This window comes from Chionomys nivalis, chromosome 23, assembly GCF_950005125.1.
Source record: "Chionomys nivalis chromosome 23, mChiNiv1.1, whole genome shotgun sequence".
NCBI lineage: Eukaryota > Metazoa > Chordata > Mammalia > Rodentia > Cricetidae > Chionomys > Chionomys nivalis.
This window is the reverse complement of record NC_080108.1, coordinates 135,661-152,036: the sequence shown is the minus strand read 5'-3', so window position 1 is coordinate 152,036 and position 16,376 is coordinate 135,661. Positions and strand designations below refer to the sequence as shown.

General features: G+C 49.8%; 2 protein-coding genes across 5 annotated transcripts in view; both read left to right on the top strand.

Annotated features, from left to right (window-relative positions):
* The window catches only part of C2cd3 (C2 domain containing 3 centriole elongation regulator), a 90,159-nt gene extending 88,598 nt beyond the window's left edge, over positions 1 to 1,561 (top strand). For both annotated transcript variants that reach the window (XM_057755861.1, XM_057755858.1), the window contains one exon: positions 821 to 1,561. In XM_057755861.1, the coding sequence (XP_057611844.1) occupies positions 821 to 970 (150 nt within the window). In that variant the 3' untranslated portion in view covers positions 971 to 1,561. The remainder of the gene's footprint in view (positions 1 to 820) is intronic.
* Positions 1,562 to 4,098: 2,537 nt separating this feature from the next.
* Positions 4,099 to 15,770, top strand: Ucp3 (uncoupling protein 3). 3 transcript variants are annotated; one of them, XM_057755862.1, is made up of 8 exons: positions 4,099 to 4,219; positions 8,375 to 8,589; positions 8,995 to 9,196; positions 9,352 to 9,552; positions 10,507 to 10,608; positions 10,977 to 11,157; positions 13,463 to 13,553; positions 14,523 to 15,770. In XM_057755862.1, the coding sequence occupies exons 2-8, from the start codon at positions 8,464 to 8,466 to the stop codon at positions 14,628 to 14,630; spliced, it is 1,011 nt and encodes a 336-aa protein (XP_057611845.1). In that variant the 5' UTR covers positions 4,099 to 4,219; positions 8,375 to 8,463; the 3' UTR covers positions 14,631 to 15,770. The 3 variants fall into 3 exon arrangements, with proteins under 3 accessions (XP_057611845.1, XP_057611847.1, XP_057611846.1); XM_057755864.1 differs by having other exon boundaries at positions 14,280 to 14,617; XM_057755863.1 differs by having other exon boundaries at positions 13,463 to 14,617.
* Positions 15,771 to 16,376: the final 606 nt, after the last annotated feature.

The following is a 16,376-nucleotide window of genomic DNA, read 5'->3' as shown; positions in this document are numbered from 1 at the left end:
CTCTACTTCTCCTGTCTCACTCCAGCTGCCGCTCTCAGTCTTCGGGTAGATCGCTGTGTCTCACCTGTTTAACTGTGCTATGAAGCAGGAACTGTTCATCTCTGCCTCCACCTGACATGTATTGCCCTTAGGAAAGAAAAGATGGGATTTCTGAGTGTACTCATCCTGAAGCCTCTCTAGCTAGACCTGTTTCCTGTTAGCAGTCTTACAGGGTACAAGTGAGTCCCAATCTCCAAGCTCTGCACACACTGCTGTTCCAGTATCTTGGGGGTGGGGGGTAAGGTAATGTGGTCTCAGTGCTCCATCAGCATGTGGAAAGGCTCAAGAATTTGGGGGCAGGAAAGAGATCTTTCCATAGGGCAGGCTGTGTGCTGTGAAGCCAAGCACATTTGCCTATGGTGACAGCCTCCATCTCTATTCAGTATTGCCTCTCTGCTACCTGCCCTACTCCCCTGGGGACCTCAGCCGGCTTGCCCAGGCTTTACAGATCTGAGCTTCAGACAAACCTGGCAGAGTATGCCAAAAAAGGCAAAGGTAAATGGGCACGTGGCTTTGTCTATGGTGGCTGCTCAGGTGGGATTCCCACCTCAGCTCTGCCACTCAGAATTGCATGACCTTGAACTAATTGCACCTGAACTGTGGGGAGAAAGTTGTCCCTTGTGATGCTGTGGTAAGGGTTCAACAGAACAAGGCATGTGGGGTAGTTTGCACACCAGGCACCTCTGTGTTGTTAACCCATGAACCAGAGCATACGGGACCAGAATCAGCACTGGCAGTGCTATTCCCTCAGTGCTAACCTAGCTGATGTCTTTCTCTCCAGGACAAGAGTGAAACCACCAGGGGAGCCCTTGCCCAGAGGCCTTGTCGCCCCAGACCTAACTCTCTCCCTCCCAACCTTCCTGAGGAAGAAACTCGCAGAATCGCACGAATATTTTCTTCCAAGTATTCCCAGAAACCTCATGAAGCCTAAGGGACTGAGGGGAGGGGCTACCAGCCAACCTCCCTTGTCTCTATTTAACTTACAAGAGGCACCAGGTCTGTTTCCCTTGGCATCTTGAGGCCACGACCACCACCCTATTCCATGGGCATCTTGAGACCTAATTAGCTAAGACTAGAGAGATGTCTGGAGCCACTAACTTCTGCCTACTAGGACTTCAGCTTCCTTCTCTAATGGACTCCAGCACCCAAGTGGCCCACCCATCCATCTTCTGACTGGGGCCTGAGGAGGCACCTCTGAGCAGAGAAACCAGTATCCTTGACACAGCCTCTTGCTTTAGCCATAGCCACCCTATTTTTGCTTTAAATATTGGTGGGAGTAGTAAGTGCGTGCATAGCTGAGAAAATTCCAAGGCCCTTTCCAGCTTGTTTATTTGGGAATGTGTTTGTAGACATAAATTATTTTTATGATTTAGTGAATTAATCAATAGCGCAGGGGGATCACCTCCTTTAAACTGTGTTTGATTGTCTGAAACCTAACCATGTTTTTAACTTAATGTTTGTTTTTTACTCAGCTCTGAAATTAATTGTTCTTGCCTTTGTTTTAATAAAACTGGTATTTGTATTTGTGCACAAGTATTTTCTGGGTTGGTCACTGGGAAGAGGTGCTGGAATTCATTTGTAGCCTTTACTGCAAAAACAAAGGTTGACAACCATTCCTCAGTCATTTGGAACAAGAGACCAGAGTCACCGTGAGGCTTCTGAGTTCTCCCTGGTGTCGGATTGGCCCACATTGGAGTGACACCAGTATCCCCTCTTGATTGTTGGGTTTTGCTTGTTTGTTCTTGGTTTTGTCTTTTCCTCTGATGATCCTTGAAATCTCTCAGCATAGTGAAAGTCTATTACCCAGTCCCTCAGAGTCCCCTGGGTCTCAGAAGGGCGTCTGTCAGAACACAGTCACTTGGGCAGATACCGTTGATAAAGCCCTATGGGGACAACCCTGAAGGGGCACAGATGTATAGCACCAGCTGGGTGACGAGGCTGGAAGGTACCTACCAGAGGACCCTGCTTGTCACCCCTAAGCGTTTGTCATTTCACTGAATCCTCAAAACAACTCTACACTCTATAGCCTAGATAGGCTGCTACATCCAGGGAAGGATTCCTGAAAGAAATCGGTGCTGGAGTAAACCCAGAGAATGGCCAGGCCACAGACTTCTGCAGATAAAACCAGAAGGATGTTCTGGGCTGTACCAGAGTCCAGCCTGGCAGTGTCTGTGCCTCTGGCCTCATCTGGAAGGCACAGACATCTTTAGACCCTGGCTTCATAGGATTGCTGTGAAGATCAAATGGGACATTTCTGAAAATACTTGGCTGGCATTTGGCACAGAATGTAAGCTTAGGAAATGTCAGCCCCGCCCCCTCTTCCCAAGCTCCTGGAGTGAATTAGAGGTAAGAACGCCAGTACCCAGCCTCCCTTTATGGGCCATGTACCCTCTGCCCAGCCTGCCCTCATATTTATTTCTGCTCCTTGAACTTTACCCTGCAAACCCACCCCCTCCCCAGCCAAGGCTGGCCTCAGCCACAGGCCTCACACTCAGGCAGAATAGAAAAAGCTTCCAGTACCTGGAGTTCCACATCCCTCAGGGAAATAAGAAACCTTCAGGTTCCAGGCCTAAGGGGTAAAGCCTCAGGTGAAGAAGATCCCTGCCAAACCCTGCTCCATCCTGTAAATAACCCGATGGGGTCAAGTGAGGACAGGGCCACAGGCCGCAGACATACTCTGGTGACAAGGAAAAGGTGAACATTGACGCCTGAAAACAGATGGTTTCTGGTGAGCCAGAGAGTGTAGCAGGCAACCTCAGAACTTCTAGCAGAGGCCTAACTCTAACTAGAAGCCCAGGCAGATCCACCCTCAGGAAGCAGGAAGCAGGAGGCCAGAGTCACCTGAGCTCTCCTCCCTCGGGTTTTTCCTGGACCTGCTGCCTCCAGTCTGACTCTTCCTTGTAGCCTCCACCCCTCCTCTTCCCCCCTATAGCTCTCAGTCCTGCCCAACTCCAGAGTAATAGTTCCAAACTTGTAAGGGCAGGGCATGGACCAAGATAGAGGATAAACACTAGACGTCACACTACTCACCCTGGGACCAGGGCTCTGTGCTCGAGCTTCAAAACAGCCTCTATCTTCTCTTCCCTGCCTATCTTCTCCTGCCCCCTCTCCTTTTTGTCTCCCTTTTGTGTCAGCTATGTCCAACCTCAGTGCCTGCAGATGACATGCCGTGGAGAACAGTGGTTACAGCAGATAGACCCCCAATGTGTGTTATATGTGTTATGGGCAGTATCCTAGCTGTGTACTTGGGAAGCCTCTGTCCTTGAGGTTCAGTTTTCTGTGTAAAGTAAGCATTGACTCATGAGGGTTCTACACACAGTAAAGGAGTGAAGTACTGATACACGCTTTGGTGTGTAACACCACTGTGCAAGTCAAAGTAGCCAGCCACGAGAAGCCATACACTCTATGATTCTACTCAAACAAAACATCTAGGGCAAGCAAATTAAGAAACAGAAAGATGAGTGGTTGCCTGAAGCTGGGGTGCGGAGAGGAAGGGGTAACTCGTATTTTTGAGCTGTAATGAGAATGTTTTGAACTAGATTACAGTAGTTGCTCAACCTGACTCTACAAAAAAGTGTTTGAATTGTGTGCTCTAAGTGGACAAATTGCGTGCTATGTAAACTACATTTCAAAGCAAGGTGGTTTTACTTTGTTTTTAAATTTAGGATCCCGATAATTGTTTCTTTGGGGGTAAGGAAAATAGAAATGGCGTGTCTAAAATACCAAGCACCTGACGGGCACCAAGAAAGGGTGCTTATCATCATTGCTGTTGGGAAGAGACCCCAGAGAACCCCTGGGTTCTTTGAGAACCTTTGGGCTCTCAAAGGTGACAATGCACACACTACACCCCATATCCCCTAATCACCAATGTAGCGCTCCTCTTAAAATCCCAAAAGAGCCATGTTAAAGAACCCCAGGTCCAGGAAGCTAAACCAGATCTGGAACTCCCTGGTCCCCTCCCTGCCCTGCCGCACAGCAGCCCGCCTCTTGTCAAGTGATCGGGCTGTCAACTAGCTTCTCAGAATTAGGTTTCAGGTCAGCTGGTGCCTAAGACCATTACTGAGCCAGAGGCAACAGAGACAACAGTGAATGGTGAGGAGGGGCCTTCGGATCCTGCTGCCACCACTGGAATGGAGCCCCTGGGAGCCCCTGCACTACCCTACCTTGACTAGACTCATAGGTGAGACCCCATACCTTGCCTCAGCTCCCCTTGCCCCCTTTGCCTGCTCTCCCTTCCATAGAAGCTCACAGCCAGGAGTGATTCAGTCTAGCCCCACCTGGTCAAGATGAAGGAAGTGCAGCCCTAGGGAAGCTCCCATATCTGTGTGACTCCCCAGGACTTCCCTTTATGCTACTGGCCCCTCTCTTAGAATTTTACAGATCACAGATGGGCAGTGTCCTCCTTTGGCCCATGATTCCCGCCCAGAGGACAAAGCTCTCTCCAGCACTTGTCCTGGGGGCCCTTCCTAGGTAGAGATGATGAGGGCATTTCTTGTCTAGGTGTGGCAGACATTTCTAAAGTCTGTGCTCACTCTACCTGCTGGCATCCTCAGTGCAGATGCAAATGCTTTACCGGAGAGAACGGGTTGAGCTGAACGCAGGACACACTCAGCAAACGTAAATGGGCCCTGTAGACTAGAGCATCCCATTTTTTGCTTGCCCTAGCAGAGCCACAGGATGAGGATTGCTCAGAACTTGCACCTCCAGATGGTTGCAAAGGTCTGCGGCCCACCAGGATTTTCAAATAACGCTGAGGCACATCAAGGAGGAGATTGGGGAGCTCCGACCTCAGGGAGGGTCCTACTGTGTCTGCCTTTCTAACCTTGCCCACGTACTCAAGAATGTCTGCCCATCCTTTCTATTTCCGATGCATGGCTCAGGGATACTCCTTCAAAGACTTGGTGCACCCAATTGCAAGCTCTTGACCAAGTTCAGGCTTTAGTCTCTTGTGAGCACCTTTCCAACACCATCCTCACTGGTCTGTCTTTGATGCCTGCACCTGCATGCTCCAACCCCCCAGCCCCTCCTCATTCTCCACTAGACTAAGTCTAACCTTGGCATTTGCAGCCCTCTACCAAAGGCTCCTGAGGTCATCTCTGACCTCATTTCCTGTCTCCTCATTTTGGTAAGAATGATTTTTGGGCAGCTGGCCCTCCTTGGACTGTCTTCACAGAGAAGGAGGGAAAGTTGTTCTTTTCCCTGCTTTAGAGGCTCCTACGGACCTACAGATAGTGAGGCAGTGCTACAAGACAGCAGGGTCAAAAGTAGCAGAGAACAAAGTGAGTTGAAAAGGGAAGCCCTGGTTGACAGGGAAGCAAAAACTCCAGAGGCACACCTGGCCCCAGTAAGGAGAAAACTCCATTAAGTGGTCTCTGCAGGACCTGGCTCAGCACCAGCACCACCCACCCGCTGTTCCCTCCAGCAGAAAGTGCCCTGGAATCACTCACGGTGTGACAGTGGCCATACACGGGTCCTTTGCCTGACTCACCTTGGTGTTTCTCTACAAAGCAGAGCAGAACACAGGATTTTTTTCCTGCCAGCACCTGAGTGGTCCCGAGACAGGTTCATCCCAGGGGCCTCCCCACCTCTGTGTGAGCCTCAGATTCGTGATTGCAAGTCACCCAGCAGCCTAGCTCTCCAGGCAAATCCAAGGCTGGGGGCGAAGAAGAGGCCACCAGATGCCATCAAGAGAGTCAGCTGCTCCCACAGTACATGCCAGGCCTGGGCAGGGAATCCAGTACCTCCCTGCTGGGAAGGAGCCAGGCCTGGCTGCCCTTCTGTAGGGCAAAGGGGAATGAGGCCTGAGCAAGTGGATGGTGTTTCCTTAACAGGCCTGCACGGCTGGTTCCCAGCCAAGTTGGCTTCAAGAGCCCAGGCCTCAGGCCTCACTCTCCAAAGAACCCCCTCCTTGGGCTTCTCTCAATTTACAACTCAGACAGACAAGAAGATGGGCTGAAAGAAGAGCCTGGAGAGCCAAGGTCTGACTGTACCCACCCACATAGATTTTAGCCTCTCTGGGCCCATGACTTTCATCTGATTAGTGGACCTTGGTATTCAGCCAGCCTTCTCCAGACATGTATATTTGGTTTTATGAAGCACTCAGTAACTTCTTTGAATGCTCAACCAAAGAAAGATGACCACATTGACTGGACCATGGATAGTGTAGTGATGACAACTGATGGCTTGGCTATCAGAACAATTAGATTGGAGTTCTGTGACCAGCGGTCAGTCAACCTCTTTCCATCTTAAGCCTCTATTTTCTCATCTGTAAACTGGATTTAGGTACTGCCCTGCTTTTTCCAAAGTGATTTTGAACCTGAAATAGGCTGAACACGGGCTTGGACACCAGGAGCTGTGTACACTGAGCAAGCTAATGTCTCCAAGCCTCTGCTGCCCTTCCTAACAGGAGCTTAAAATCGAGGGAGATGACATGTATATGGAAAGCTCCCACTTCAGGGCCCCTACAGCCCAGCAGTCAGCTCCTCCTGCTCTGAGCTTCCCCTATAGCAATGATTCTCAACCTATGGGTCTCAATCCCCACCCCACATCAGATATCCTGCATATTAGGTATTTACCTTATGATTCATAACAGTAGTAAAATTGCACTTATGAAGTAGCAACAAAATAATCTTATGATTGGGGGTCACTACACCAATGAGGAACTGTATGAAAGGGTCGTAGCATTAGGAAGGATGAGAGCCACTGCCCTACAGGTTCAGGCCTCTCCTAGACCATCCTTTTCAATTTTGCAGGTGCCAAAAACCCCTTTCAAGCCTGGCCTACATTAATCCTCCTGTACCCCTTACAAGCAAAAGGACAGTCTTCCTCCTCTGAGACCCTCCTCGACAGCTCCTATACTGACCACAGATCAGCGTGCACTACAGTTATTTGTGGGCACTGTCTAAACCTGCCCTAATGGTCTGCTGACGATGCTCCATAGGCAGCTCACAGGCATGGGTTTTTATTTCAGGAAACCAAGCCCTGTGGTTGGGTCCCTTTATGTGTGCTGGCCTTTACCAGCTGAATCCCTGGAGTAGCTCAGGAGCATGAAGTGAGGATGGGATTGGACAGATGTGAGAGGGGAGCTCCCAATGATATTACCATCTGTTTTCTCAACAAATACAGCGCCCTTAGATGGGCGAGGCCCCTGTTCTGGAGACGGTGCATCTGAGGGGGACAGTACAGCAGTAGATGAGGTCAAGGGGTGACTGGTGCCATGAGATGGTTGAAAGTGATACGGAGTTAGCATTTGAGTTCAGGAAAAATCCTCTTTAGAGGTGACATCTTAGGAGAAGTGTGAAGGAAGTGAAGAGGCAGTCTGCAGGTGTCTGAGAGAACTGTATTCCAAACGAATGCAGCTCAAGTGGTGTAAGACCACTGCCCTCAGCCACTGGGAAAGAGAGGGCTCAACAGCAAGAACCTGAGGCCCAGTTCCACCAACAGACCAGTCAGGAAACCCTACAGAGGGGAGCAACAAAAACCGAGAAGGATTCTTTTATAGAGAGAGGTATATCCAGGCCAAACACGGCAGCGCAGGGATAGAATCCCAGCATTTGAGAACCTAAAGCTGTATGATCTCAGATTCGAGACTGGCCTGGGAAATTTAGTGAAACTTTTGCCTCAAATACATACATACATACATACATACACACACACACATACATACATACGAGGGCTGGAGAGATGGCTCAGCTGAGGTCCTGAGTTCAATTCCCAGCACCCACATGGTGGTTCACAACCATCTGTAATAGGATCTGATGCCCTCTTCTAGCATGCAGGTATATATACAGAGCACTCATACATAAAATATAAATAATAAGAAAAATAACAGGAGAGTGCTACGGAGTCATTTCATTGGTAGAGGGTTCACCTTACACTAGGCCCTAAGTTCAATACCTACCAAGGGGGCAGAAGGGTTAAGGCGTCCTTTGGAGGGGAACTGGCTTAGTCCAGGATGAATTACTATCTCCAGTTGAAAGTAATGTTTGTCCTGTTTGGGAAAGAGGCATGAGACACCTCAGAAAACTTGACCAGTGAGGAAACAGCAAGACACTGTGGTAACAGGGTGCCTGTGGAGTCGCCTGCCAGACCTCAGTTTCCTCAGCCATTCAGTGATGATACCAATAGCCCTGTCTGCTATCCCCTTAATCCTCTGTGACAGCGATTGTTTGGTGTGAAAGACGGGATTTTTATGGGCCAAGTTCAGGCAGCTTAAGTGTGGCAGTACCCAGTCTTCTCACTTTGAAAAGCCCCTTTAGGGTGTTGTGAGATCCCTGGGAGCAGGACAGAGCCAGACAGCCCAGACTCCGTGTGTTCTCTGCCTTATCTCCTGCAGCTGCCTCTGGGAACTGAAGGATTGCCAGGCGACCTTGCTCCTTGAACCTCCATAGGCACCAAAGGAACCAGGCCCAGCCACTCAAGACCATGGTTGGCCTTCAGCCTTCAGAAGTGCCTCCGACAACAGTTGTGAAGTTCCTAGGGGCTGGCACGGCAGCCTGTTTTGCTGACCTCCTCACCTACCCCCTGGACACTGCCAAGGTCCGCCTGCAGGTGGGTGCCTTTGGCCAGTGGTTGTGATTCATGAGGAAAGAGGGGCTGCTTCTGTGCAGCATCAGCCCAGGTGCCAACTTCCTCACACAGAGTTGGGGGAAGGCCACTCCACATACTGCTTTGGTCCCCACCACCATCCCTCAGGACCAAAATAATCCAAATACCTAGATATGATGTGGCTCTTTTCAGCTTACCTTCCCCTGCTTTGTAAACCGTAAAGGGTAAAATAAAAGTAAGGCAGTAACGGTGTGGGCTTGGGTGAGCCGCTATCCATTTACTATAAGATGGAAGGCAAACCAACCGCTCCGGTGTGAGAGTGGCTTTGTGAACTGCACCATCCTGCACATACAGCCCCTCCTTCCCCAGTCACCCATCAGCTCCTCAGGCCCTGCACTTGTCCCTCAGATCCAGGGGGAGAACCCAGGGGCGCAGAGTGTACAGTACCGCGGCGTGCTGGGTACCATCCTGACCATGGTGCGCACTGAGGGTCCCTGGAGCCCCTACAGCGGGTTGGTTGCTGGCCTGCATCGTCAGATGAGCTTTGCCTCCATTCGAATTGGCCTCTACGATTCTGTCAAACAGTTCTACACTCCCAAAGGAGAGGACCGTGAGTGCCAGCACCAGGGACACCCAGGAGTGGGTGGGAGCTCAGCTGGCCTGTGGGTCAAGGACATGGAGTTCTCCAACGCGGGGAAACTGATGATAGACACTGGCAAGATTTTGACGGTGTTAAGGACTCACGGTTCTCTCTGCCATCTCCAGACTCCAGCATCGCCATCAGGATTTTAGCAGGCTGCACCACGGGAGCCATGGCAGTGACCTGTGCCCAGCCCACAGATGTGGTGAAGGTCCGATTTCAAGCCATGATACGCCTGGGAACTGGAGGCGAGAGGAAATACAGAGGGACTATGGATGCCTACAGAACCATTGCCAGGGAGGAAGGAGTCAGGGGCCTGTGGAAAGGTAAACATGGTACCTGTGGGCAGAGCTTTCCTATCCTGAGGACTGAGACAGGGAACCCAGCAAGCAGGAACTCCCAAAGCATGGTTCTCCCAAAGAACATCCAAATACAATACCCCGCCTGCCACAGGACCTCAAATATTGTTCACCTTACCAGTACTCCCCTGCGTAGGCCAGCCTGAGAGAGACAGAAATGAACACAGGGTGTCCCCCTCCTCCTGGGTTTACTGCAGAGGAACTAAGGAGGCCAAGGTGCAGCTTACATCACAGGTGGGGGCCAGGAGGCAGGCCAGAGGTGGGAGAGGCTGAGCTGGATCCAAAAATCACTTGGTCTCAAAGGCCAAGATGTAGGGACAGAAGGGGAAAGCCTTCAGAGGACAGAGCAGAAACAGAAGCATGGAGGAGCACAGCTGTGGAGCCAGTTGCAGTGAGATGAGTGAAGGGACTTCCTTGGGAATAAAGATTGTAGAGTCCCCTGTGTTTAGCCCTTGGCAAATGCCAGAATCCCTCCTGCGCTTGGACCACCATTCCCATAAATCTTTACAGGAGAAAAATGGCCCTGTGGTGTTTAAAAGAGTAGGACACCCCAGTCACAGTGCTGCCAGTGCACTCTCTTGCTGGTGTCTCACGCATGCCAAGCCTCCCAGGGTCCTGCCATATATTCTGTCACTGTCCTAGGGACTCAGCCTCCCTCTTCCATGAAAAATTTCCTTTCCTGACTGCTCTGGGTCTCCGGGAGGCATGTTGAAATATTGACAGAGTGCAAACTATGCTCCAAATGCAGCCTAGCAATGGGCATCTGTTTGTGAAGGTACGGGAGTTTGATAGCTGATAACCACAGAAGGAAAGTGGGATCTACTTGGCTGAGGTGTGGTCCTCTGGCCAAGACAACTGCTATAGAGCTCAGTACCCAAGCTGGAGCATTGCATTCATCAGTCCTCCCTGCCTTCCTAACAGGGACTTGGCCCAACATCACGAGAAATGCCATTGTCAACTGTGCTGAGATGGTGACCTATGACATCATCAAGGAGAAGCTGCTGGACTCTCACCTGTTCACTGGTGAGAGTGGGTAGGGAGACAGGAGTGGGTACCACTCAAGAGGCATCAGGAATCCAAAAAAAACAGAGCAAGGAGCAGTACCCAGTTCAGGATTATGATGAAGAAAGAGGCCTGAGCCCTGGGTTCCAGGGCCAGCACCATACTCAGTGTATTTGTGACAGTCACTTGCCTTCTCTGACTTCAGTTTCCTAGAAGAAGAAAAAAAAACTACACAGCTTTCTTACTCAGAAATGAGAGATGCTAGGTTCTAGCTTGTTAAGACTAACCAAGAGGTTGAGTACTGTGCTCCAGGTCAAGGTTGCACTGGAGATGCAAAGCTTACACACCTGCTCCATTACTGGAATTTGTTCTTCCCTCCCCTTCTACAGACAACTTCCCCTGTCACTTTGTCTCCGCCTTTGGAGCTGGCTTTTGTGCCACAGTGGTGGCCTCTCCAGTGGATGTGGTAAAGACCAGATACATGAATGCTCCCCCAGGCAGGTACCGCAGCCCGCTACACTGTATGCTGAAGATGGTGGCGCAGGAGGGCCCCACAGCCTTCTACAAAGGGTAAGCTGCCACCTTCTGCCTCCACCACTCTTTCCAAAAAACTTGGGCTCTCTCTCTTCCTCTCTTTCCTATCTTCTCTTCTTTGTCCTTTTCTCCCTTTTTTTTCTCTGACTGAGTCTCATGAATTCCAGACCAGCCTAGAACTCGCTTTGTAGCCAACAATGACCTTGACATTCTAATCCCCCTGGCTCCACCTCTGAACCCTGCACACACACCTGGTGCAGGGGTTATACCACCACACCTGGTTTTTGGGGTCTTCTTATCCCAGAAGCCTAAGAAAAAGTAGGCCATGACTAGATAAAATTATTGTCTCCGAATGCCTTGGGCAGGGGAGATTTTCCACCCCTGCTGCCCTGACCATTCACCACCATACTCATGGCAACGTGAGTGCCATTCTTCCACACCAACACTCAAGCTTCCTGTGCCTGCATGGAAGGATTATCATTATCATCATAACATGTTATGTGTGGTGTGTGTGTGTATCGTGAAGTTGGTGCCCTCCTTCGGTCTTTACACGGGTTCCAGAGTTCAAACAGTCCAAGGGTGTGCATCTGTGTGCACAGCACCTTAGCCCATGGGGATGCCTTCCTCAACATCTGTATAATCTAATCTCAGCCACTCTTGCCGACTAGTCCAAATGCCACCTCCTCCCTCACACGTGTTTCCCTCCTTTCCCTGAACCTCAGTAGTACTATTTGATCTACTTCTAGTGTAATTTCACCTCCTACAAAATTAAATTCATTTCCATGCTGGTACTTGAGCTCCTTGGAGCTGAGGCCAGTGACTCATCCATTTTTATCATCTGAAGATCCAAACACAGAGCAAGTATTCAATAGTGTGGGTTGCTCATCATCATCCTGAAAGCCAAGTCCCTACGTTGAGCCTCGTATGAGGTACTTTATGTAGGGTTTCGCTACAGCCCTCTGAACTGGGTAGTAGTCACCACAATGCGCTTCAAAACGGTAAGCTGCCCAAGATCACAAAATGGCAGAGCCCCAACACCAAGGCCATACCCTATCCCACGGGTAAGGTCTTTGCTTGGTTCCCACATCGTTGCTTCAGCTAGTATTTTCTGGTGTGTGATGTTTAGTTGAACGCAGCTGACCAGCAGAAGCCACAGAGGTTCTCATGTCTGGGAATGGTATACTCAACCTGTTACCCAACATTGTTCACCTGAGTGTTTTCAGCTCGTGACTCAATTTATTCTTTCACTTGACAAATGTTTATTGAACATTGTGTGTGTGCCAGGATCTGCCCTATGCCTCCCTCAGAGAATCATAGACAAGGCGCTGGCACACCCAGCTTTACTGTCCTTACTTCCAAGACAAGGCACCTGAAGTTGGAGCAGCTAGGATTTTAACCCAGGTTTGGCTTGACTCTGGTGTGTGGATAATATTGCCACAGTGATATAATCCTTATATGAAGGTTCAAGAACAGCCATGACAAGCTGGTTAAAGCAGGGCTTGCCTTGAGTTCAAGTTCAGCCAGAACTACATAGTAAAGCCTTCCCATACCCTCCCCAACAAAGGAAATGCCATGGTACTTGGCTGTCATGCCCAGATGAATCCTACAGCACGAAGAGCAGCCCTTCAGACTGGAAAGACAATCCAAACCGAGGGGACAGCAATGTGTTTAAAGGGACAGAAGAGGGCCTGGCATCCCCAGGGCATGGTGACTTGATCCCACCGAACCCAGGGGGACCAAAAGGGAGCAATTGGACAGTGACTGAGCTGAGGGACCAGAGGCCAGGATCCTCCCCGCCTCTGAGAAGCAGGGTCAGATGGACCTCTCCCCCGGGTAGTGGCTGAGCAGAGCTTTCTGGAGACGAACTGATTTCTGGTGCCATGGTCCCTCCACCCTGCCCCACATCTACTTTTTGATGTCCTAGCCTGGGCTTTCTCTGGGTGGAAATATGCATGTAAATGAGCCTAAAGTCCCTAGTGTCAGGATGAGTTGGGTCAGACAGTGTGCCTCAACCCTACAGCACTACTTACCAACTTTGTGGTTTGAGAGCCTCAGCCTCTCTGGCCTCAGTTTCTAACAAAGGGCAAGCAGCCAGCAGAGTAAGCCCACAGACCTCTGAGAATTAACTTCCAAACACGGTAACCTGCCTTAAAGATAGCTATTGTTCCTTTTCTGATTCCAACTCCTGCCTAAATCCCCTCAGCAGTGACATCAAAGCCAAAACGGATCTCAGAAAAGAATTGTGACAAGCAGCCTTCAGATAGCATGGAGACAGCACAGGTAGGTGTGTCTGTGCCTCCTAGCCCGGTCCTCTTCACGAGGTAGTTGTTTCTCTCCTCAGATTTATGCCCTCATTTCTGCGTTTGGGAGCCTGGAATGTGATGATGTTTGTAACCTACGAGCAGCTGAAACGGGCCTTGATGAAAGTTCAGGTATTGCGAGAATCTCCATTTTGAACAAGGCAAGTGGGCCACTTGTTGCTTTCCTCATAAGAGGCTACCTAGAATAGAATCAAACCGCAGCTCTCTGCCCAGTGGACCCAGCAAACTCAGGGGATCCTGGCCCACACAGAACTCTGTGCTCCTTGCTGACTTGAGAAACTGAACTAAAAGAGGAGGCAAGTTTCAGCCTTCCGTGTTTTGTCCTAAAACACCTTTGTTTTTCACTGACCTGATGGGAATTAAATTATATTAATTTTTAGAACCCTTCTGGTTTGATGCCTAACATTTAGGCAAGAGAAAACAAAGAACATCAGATTCCTTTGGACACAAGGGAGATTTGCCAGCTTCCCTGAAATGTAGGATTAGACGATGAATAAAAAACAGGAAAGGTTGCAAGCTTTGGGAAGATCAGCTCACTGGATACCCCAGGGATAGTTGCACTTCACTACAAATCTGTGACTGCAGCCTTTGCAGTCACCCAGGGACATCTGCCCTTCTGTACTGAATCTGCCAAGGACTCCAGTAGGATGCTGGGGAACGTGAGAAAGGAAGAAGAAAACATTGAGTCCATACAAGCTGACTGGGCCCACCCAGGACACTAGAGGACTGAGGATGTACGGTGGATCACAGCCCCTCCCTATCTACCTCAGGGTGTTGGGGGGATCAAGAGAGAAGCAGGGCATGGAAGCACTTTATAAAAACTATGCCCGTCTGCAGATGTAAAGTGAAGACAATGGTTTAGGAGAGGTTTTGTCCAGAGAGGAAGCCTGAGGAAAATGCACTTGTGGTAAGGCCATCCACAGCAGCATGGTGAGGACCACAGATGACGGAAGCCGTGGGAACCTGCTGTCTGGTGACCTCAGAGGACTGTGGGTCAGGACCCACAATCTTTATAAAGTTGTTATGCCTCAATAAAAGGAAAATAAGAACGACTGCTTTCCGGCCTTCTCTCTCTGACAGATTTTCTCAAGTCCTGCTTGTCGGGGTGGCAACAGACCCAATTCCACCCTCCTAGACTTCCTTCTTCTCTCTCACTGCCTTTACCTACAGAGACAATGCTGTACCTGATAAGCCTCCAGCCTTCCATCTACAAAAGGGAGGGCTGAGTACAGGACCAATTTCCAAGCTTAAGACTGCGCATCTGGCAACAAAAACGGCTCAGTGGGTCCAATTCGCAGGACCCACATGGTGGAAAGAGAGAACTCACTCTTGCAAGTTGTCATCTGACCACCACACGGGCACCCACACATGCATGTGAATGTACATATGTACAAACACAACAAACAGAGGAATAAGTAGAAAGAAAGTTTAACTGCACATGGCGGTTTGAAGGAGATGTTCCCCAGATGCCTCAGGCATTTGAATACTTGGTCCCCAGTTGTTAGTGGCTGTTTGGGGAAGTTTAGAAGATGGGACCTTACTGGAAGAAGTGTGTCAAAGGGGACTGGCTTTAAGAATCCAAAGACTCGTGCCATTCCCAGTTTTTCTATTTCCTGTTTTCGATTTGACATGTGAGTTCTCAGTGACTGCTCCAGCCACTGTGCCTGATGCCAGACCTCCTTGCCAAGATGGACGCTTTCTCTCTGGAACTGTCAGCCCCAAATAAAACTTCCTTCTCTAAGCAACTGCCTTGGTCATGGTGTTTTATCACAGCCAGTGCACATCTTTCAAGCTATGTCTTACATTGTCACACGTGATATATAATGTCTCATCTTGCTTCTCCGTAGCTTGGTTGGCTCTGATGGAAGTCAGAAGGGGCTCCAGGCTGGAGATGGACTCACCTGCTAGAGCACTTTCCTAGCATGCACATCCCAGAGTGTGACCCTCAGCACCACATAAACCAGACTTGGTGACACTCTCCTGTGATCCCAACACACAAGAGGTAGAGGAAGGCGTGAAGGCGTGGATCAGGAGTTCAAGGTCACCCTGAGACCTGTGAGACCTGGTCTGAAAAAGAAAGAAGAAAGAGCAGAATCAGTCTCCAAGCCTCATCCTACCTCACTGGACTAGCCACAGAGACCCTTTGCTTCTCTGTGTCAGTGACACTCCTGCCCCACTAGAAACACCTTGCAGGGAAGGAGATCAGAAAGATGGCTCAGCAATTAAGAGCACAAGTTGCTCTTGCAGAGGACCAGAGTTCTTAACACTCACATGGCAGGCAGCTCATAAATGCCTGTAACTCCAGGTCCAAGGTAACTGACCCCGCCCCCTGTCCTCCTTTGGCACTGCACACACACACACACTCACAGAGGTCCACCTTCCTCTGTGCATTGCACACACACACACACTCACAGAGGTCCACCTTCCTCTGTGCACTACACACACACACACACACATACACACACACTCACAGAGGTCCACTTTCCTCTGTGCACTGCACACATACCTTCCTATGGGCTGGGATCTTTCACAAACACTTGGTTTGTTTGCTCCTCCTCCACTGCTCTTCTGTCCATGTTTTCCCTACAGCTCGGGCCCCTTTACCACCACCACGTCACCTGATTCGATTGCCCATCTCCCCACATCCCTTCCTTAAACCTTTTCTCCTGTCATGGTCTGGTTTCTCCTTTATATCTTATTGCTACCCCACCCACCCATCCCTCCACCCCAACATGCACAAACACGAATCCAGGCACACACACTGGAAGTTAGGCTCTATTGTGTATATAAACAACTGGGCATTTGAAAATGAATCAAGGTCTTTCTGGGTAGCCATGGGATATTAAAAGCAGCCAAGGTTCCCATGACAACATCTGGGGGAGTCCTGAGAAAAGTACTTGTACAACTGACAGCTCCTACAGTCTCCACAAAAAT